Source organism: Equus przewalskii, chromosome 23 (genome assembly GCF_037783145.1).
Source record: "Equus przewalskii isolate Varuska chromosome 23, EquPr2, whole genome shotgun sequence".
NCBI classification, from domain to species: domain Eukaryota; kingdom Metazoa; phylum Chordata; class Mammalia; order Perissodactyla; family Equidae; genus Equus; species Equus przewalskii.
Genome location: NC_091853.1, coordinates 15766281 through 15772501, shown reverse-complemented (window position 1 = coordinate 15772501; position 6221 = coordinate 15766281). Strand labels below are relative to the sequence as shown.

At 43.6% G+C, this 6221-nt stretch overlaps 1 protein-coding gene across 1 annotated transcript; it reads left to right on the top strand.

The window, feature by feature from the left end:
* The first annotated feature begins 293 nt into the window (after positions 1–293).
* On the top strand, positions 294–1695 carry LOC139078821 (transmembrane epididymal protein 1A-like). The gene has a single exon (XM_070590885.1). The coding sequence runs from the start codon at positions 396–398 to the stop codon at positions 1299–1301; it is 906 nt and encodes a 301-aa protein (XP_070446986.1). The 5' UTR covers positions 294–395; the 3' UTR covers positions 1302–1695.
* Positions 1696–6221: the final 4526 nt, after the last annotated feature.

Here is a 6221-nt window from a genome sequence, read left to right as displayed (position 1 = left end):
TACCCCCATCTCATGCTCCCCTCCCCTTCTTCTCTGTGTGCTGGGCAGCACAAGGGGAAGGAAGCCACGGGAGAAAGGGACAAGTGTGATCAGAGCACCTCAAGGGCCATAGAGGGGAGCCCCTGCAAGCACATGCACCAGTTTTCTTCTTTGGCAGAAGCCAGTTAGTTTCCAATGTACCAGAATGGAATGGAACAGTGAGGCTTTAGGCCATCAAAGGCGTAGGCTTGTTTCAAGAGACATTTCCTGTCTGTGGGGGAGCAGTGGGTGGGGTAAGATGATAAAAGTTGGTGGAAGGCAATTCTTTCCAGAGCCCAGAACCTGAAGTGGCTCCAGAAGGTGTGGACGTGTCCGAGCTTTGTCTTCTCTCCTACGTTAGCAAGATCTGTAGTTCAATGGGAACCTTTGCTGGTCATTTGTACCCAGGGCTGTTTCTAGTCTTCTATGGACTGTATCAGGCAATAGTGGTCTCCAAAGCTGCGATATTCAATGACTCTCTCCTGTATTCTTCATGCCCTCTCAGGAATAAGGGAAGATGGGCCAGGCTGTGGAAACTATCCTATAGAGGTTTGTTGAAGATGGTGACTGGCTCCCTCTTGATAGCTTATGAGATCAGCTGTGTCACAGGAGGGTTGAAGCTGATGAACAGGGAGCTGCCACCGAGATTTATGTTCCCCAAACAGTGGCAGCACCTCACCATGTTCATCCTCCTCAGCCTCAATGGCTGTGTAGATGTCACGAGCAAGAACTTGCTGCCTCAGAGATGCGTACTCCTAGAAAAAGGTACCCTGGTCCTGACCTTCTACGTGCTTCTGCTGCTGCTGGTGTCACATGTTCAGGACTCATCAGGGGTGGAGCTGCAGATTCATTCTCTGCTCATCTTGGTGGTCTTCCTGCTGATGCTGGTGTTGACTGTAGAGCTCTGGGCTCCCGACACATTTTACCTCCTGATGATCGAGACCTTGCTGTTTCTCCTGATGGGCTCCTGGCTGATACAGGCAGCCTTCATTCTGTACAGACCCGTCACGGGCTACCCATGGCAGGACGATGACATCAGCGACATCATGTTTATCACCACTTTCTTCTGCTGGCATTTGATGATCAATGCTTTGTGCCTGTTGGGAATCTATGGTGTCTCTTTCTTTTGGCATCGTTGTCACAGTCCCAACTTGAAGCTCATGGTGACTAAAGAAGCTCCATATGCCACGAGCACTGTAGGATCCCTCTACAACTTGCTGCAGGAAGGGGAGCAGGCAGAGAAAGAAGAACAGGCTCTTCTCCTTTCAAAGAGTTCGCCCTGAGACAGAACCTAGATGCCTGGCACATGGTCCACTCCATCTTCCTCGTTGTGGGTTCTCTCAGACACGGCCATTGTACCCTCTCTGGTCCCCAGAGAAGGTAACGGCCATGAAGGAGAGCAGGTGGTCTCCCCATCTGCTGGTACATCTCCTGTCCCTGGAACCTCTAATCGCTGAGGAGATGAAGAGAGAGAGGCCTGAGAAAGGGACACTGATGGGGTTTGCGGGGGGGGGGGGGGGGGTGGTGGGGGACCAGGGGAATAGGTAAGTGTGCATGAAAAGCCCTGGTGGGAGAGAATGCAATAAAAGGAAAAAGAGTGGAATCCAGCAGTCATGCTGCCAACAGCTGCTTCTCCAGTCTTTTACTCCAAGAATAAAGACTTCTCACAAATCAAAATTGTGATGGTGGGTATTTCTGTTTGCCTTCGAAAGTGACACCACCATGTGGAAACAGATATAGTACAATTCACTTTCCTACCTGGTTGAAGTGATAAGAATCTCATATACGTTTTTTAAACTTGGGTAAATTACCATGTTTCAAATTTTGCACATAAAATGAGAATTAATACTTTCATATTACAATTTTTCAAGTTTCCATAAACCGATTTTTACTAAATGCTGTCACATTTTTATTCCTGACTTCTAATCCAGCCAAAGCAAGGTGCTTAGCTACTTGTTTAACCACCGCCAGCCCCACCAGCAACTTACTACATCTTAATTTACTACATCCTAACTTGTGCCTTTGCCAAAGGACATGCTGTACAATTTAGAAAATGCTATTGCCAGTCACATATTTACTGCACAGTGCTGTTTTCTACCCAGCATTAAATCTCCTTGCACTACTACCATCAAGAAATACTCCTCCAGAAAATTCTCCTCTACTTCTTTGATCTGGAACTTTTCAGCAACTCTTCTAAATCTGCTGTTACTTTGTCCATGCTGCTGTTATACTCTGCTTTGTCCTGTTTCTCATATTGTCTTTCGTGGGGAAGTTTTGCCTCACCAACTAAAACATAGGCTCCTTAAGAGCAGAGAATTTGTCACATCCTAGTTACCGAATTTGCTCTGCGTGTTCCAGAGGAATAAAACGTTGTCCTCTACATGGTTGATGTTTAATAAAGTCTCTGCTTCCAGAGCCTTCCTTCCTGTCCCTCCCAAAGGTAACGTCTGACTGCGCCGTGAACCTTCAGGGAGGCATCCACGGTCTAAAGTCTGAATCATCTAAGCAGCGGGTCCACTCTCTTCCTGGTCTGTGTGCAAAATAAACTCCACTGGCCTGTTTAAAATCGTTTCTCTGTATATCGTTGTTTAATATATCTACACAAGGTACACACTGTTGGCTTTCCAAAAGTCTCCATCACTAAGGCTCCAAAGGGTTCATTTGTCCAAAGACTCACTGCTGGTCAGAGACATGGCGACAACTTTAGCTGGTAGGTCTGAAAGTCAAGCCCTTGCTTCTGTCGTCTGGGTTGGAGTGACTGATCCAGAGAATAAAATGGGTAGAAAGCGGGCAGCACGGAGACCTAGAGCGCGTGAGTAGAACAATGCACTATCCCACATCCTTCTAAAGAGCATGTGCACATCACACTTCCTCTCTCTATATCCCCAGGCTCACGGGGGTGTGGAAAGGCTGAGGGGCCTCCTCACGCCTGGCTGGGGCTTACATTTCTGGGTACAGGTCAGAGTGGAGCCTGGGACAACATGTTCCTCTGACTAAGTATTTCTAATCCTCTTGTTTCTCCTACTACACCTAGTTCCTAGGCTCTTTCTTATTATTTTTCTTCTGGGCTTGCATCTTTTTATTGCAATTTTTGAATACAGTCATGGTAAATGATGAGGAAACACAGAAAACACTTCCTCATTGCTCTTAACAAGTCTTTCGTGCCCAAGTTCTAAATTGCTAAGCAAATCTCTGATAATTAATGAATTTCTTCCAGTGTAACACAGTCGGCCCTCCAGCGTCCGTGGATGCACCCACAGATACAAAGAGCCTAAGATTCTTGAGCATCTGACAACTTTGGTATCCCTGAGGGGTCCTAGAACCAATCCCCCGCAGATACTGAGGAATGACTGTCCCTCATAAAACATAACTTCTGGGTAACATACTTGCATTTACAGAAACATTCTTAAATTAAATGCACTCCCAATAAAAAAAATTCTCAATATGACAATTTAACAGAATTTAATTTTAATGGAACTCAGCAAAACCGTTCTAAAATCTGGGAAAGAAATACAGAGAGGAGTGCAGGTCTTTTTTTCCCTAGAAGTAAAAATGAGGAATAAATTGCTTCATCAGCTTTCATAATACTTTATAAATATTCGATAATTAAAACTGTGGTGTTGGAAAGAACAAGTATGATGGGTTCATAAATCAACATAGTGTAATATAATAGAGACTCTAGAAACAGAAATAGGTAGTGTAGGAATTAAATACATATTAAGGATGGACTCTTCAATTAATGTGAGGAATAACTGGCTCTCCATTTGGGGGAATAAAAATCCACTTAATTTCTAACTCACAGAACTCATGAAAAAAGATTTATAGAGCCTGCGCTGGAGGTCTAGTGGTTAAGATTCAGGGCTGTCACTGCTGAGGCAGCTGGGTCGTTTCCCAGTTGTGGAACCACACCACCCATCTGTCAGTTGTCACACTGTGGCAGTGGTTACACAGAGAACTAAACTAACAACTAGGATATATAACCATGCACTGAAGCTTTAAAAAAAAAATTATACGTGGATTGAAAAGTCAAACATGAGCAACAAGGCTGTAAAAATGTTTTAAAGGAAATCAAGGAAAATATTTTACAGCAGAAGACATGAAAAACTTTCTTGAGCAAGAAAAAAAACTCTGAAATGATTACCCATTTTATTTAGATATCACGTAAGTAAAAGACACAAGAAAAAGAGAAAAAAAAAACAGACTCTGTGAAGAATATTTTCAACATGTGTAACAGGAAAAAAAATTAATACCCAGAATATATAGAGATGTTCAAACATAAACAAACAGAAAGGCAATTAATATAAAGAATGGGCAGATGATATAAATGACTGTCTTAGAAGAAGAAGGCTAATAAACATAAAAAATATGATAACCTAACCAATTCTGAGAAAAAGCAGATTTAAATAAGGTAGGATCTTTTTTTTCACTGTCAGTTTGTCAAAAACTGTGAATAGTGTTAAGGAGATGGTATTATCCATTACTGGAGAAGATGTAGGGAAAGGGAAACTATCATGCACTGTAGATGACACTGTAAATTGGTCTATATTTTCTTGCAGTCAGTTTGGCAGAGTGTGCCAAAATTTAAAGTGCATATATCCTTCAAGCAAATAATTCCACTTCTTGCGATCTGCAGAGGACATGTGTCATATGAGCCTAACAACATTTTTGAAATATCCTCCCAACATTCTAATCAGTTTCCACCCTGTTGGGCCTGCCTTCTTGGTAGGTTTTGACTTTTAACTCCTGGCCTCCCCCGTAGCTACCTAGGGCACAGACATGGAACCAATTACTCACCTTCACTTGAGACGTCAACTCAGAAGCAAGCAATGGAAGGAAAGTGGCTCTGCATGGGATTTCTATTCCACAAAACAAGTGGTGGCAAAGATGGTAACCTCTGTTCTCCTCATCAAGCTGGTTTGCCCTGTAGTTCTCAGGTCAGTGCCAGAAGCAGCAACCTAAGCCCATTTCGACAGTGAAGTTCTAGGCATTGGTCCTTCAAACTTAACACTGAGTCTCTTTCTCCAGCCCCACTGATGATTCTGTGAACGAATTCACCTATTTTAATACACCCCTTTCTCTTAAGCTAGCCAGATGGATTCTTGTTGTCTCCAGCTAAGAACTCTAATACAGTATCAATTCTACAAATATTCACACATCTATACAAAGAGCATGTACAAGAATGGTCACGGAGGCATTGTTTCCGTAGGGAAGTTTAAATAACAAATGTTCACCAACAGAGGAATGGTTCAATAAATGATGGAGTACTATGAAGGAGTTAGAGGGACAGGGCAGAACCGTATGCCCTAACATGAAAAGATCTCCAAGATGAGGTGAAAAAAGCTAAATGCAGAAAATATGGAGTGTATGAGCCAGGTTTTGGAGACGGGCGTGTTCTTGTTAACTCCAGAAGGTGTTAAATTTTCACACCTGTCGAGAATGGTCAGGCTCACAGGGCGATCAGGAGAGAAGGCCTCTTGATGAGTGCGGTGACTTGCCTCACGCAACACACGCTACAGCAAACTCTATCTCCATTTGAATAATGATCCAACTGGAATTTAACCTATAGTTAAGTGACCATATAATTTATCATTCAAACCTAGATGCTTGAGAGGGAAAAGAAGCAAAATTAATTCTTGCCCTGGGACAACAGGTAAAAACCAAACTGCTCCAGACAGATGGGGATTTATGATTACCTTACCTATAACCTAAAAAGAGTTGTGCTGTATATCTTGAGTTTGCCCCTCCAAATCCATCTTTCACCTCCATGCTGCTTGCTCTCCCAGGAGACTGCTCTAGTCTGTAGCACATCGCTGAGCTCCCTTATCCTCTGGCTTCAGGCAATGTTCAGCCACTGACAAGCCCCAGCAGGAGGGTGGAGAAGACAGTAAGAATAGGGTTTTTATTCTCTTAGCACCTGCCTCTGTGGTCACCTCGGGCTGGCAGTATCCTGCCACCATCAGTATTAGTTTCCCAGGCTGCCACCACAATCTTAGTGGCTTAAAACAACAGAAATTTGTGCTCTCAGTTCTGGATGCCAGAAGTCCAAAATCAAGGTGTACACAGTGTTGCTTCCTTCCGGACTCTGTCAGGGAGAATCTGTCCCCTGCTTCTCTCTTAGCTTCTGATGACTGCTGGAAATCCTCGGCATTCCTTGGCTTGTAGATGCATCACTCTAATCTCTGCCTTCATCTTCATACTGTCTT

What these genes read in the sequence shown, in the direction of transcription:
- LOC139078821 (XM_070590885.1), top strand. Translation starts at nt 396, where the DNA reads ATGGGAACCTTTGCTGGTCATTTGTACCCAGGGCTGTTTCTAGTCTTC.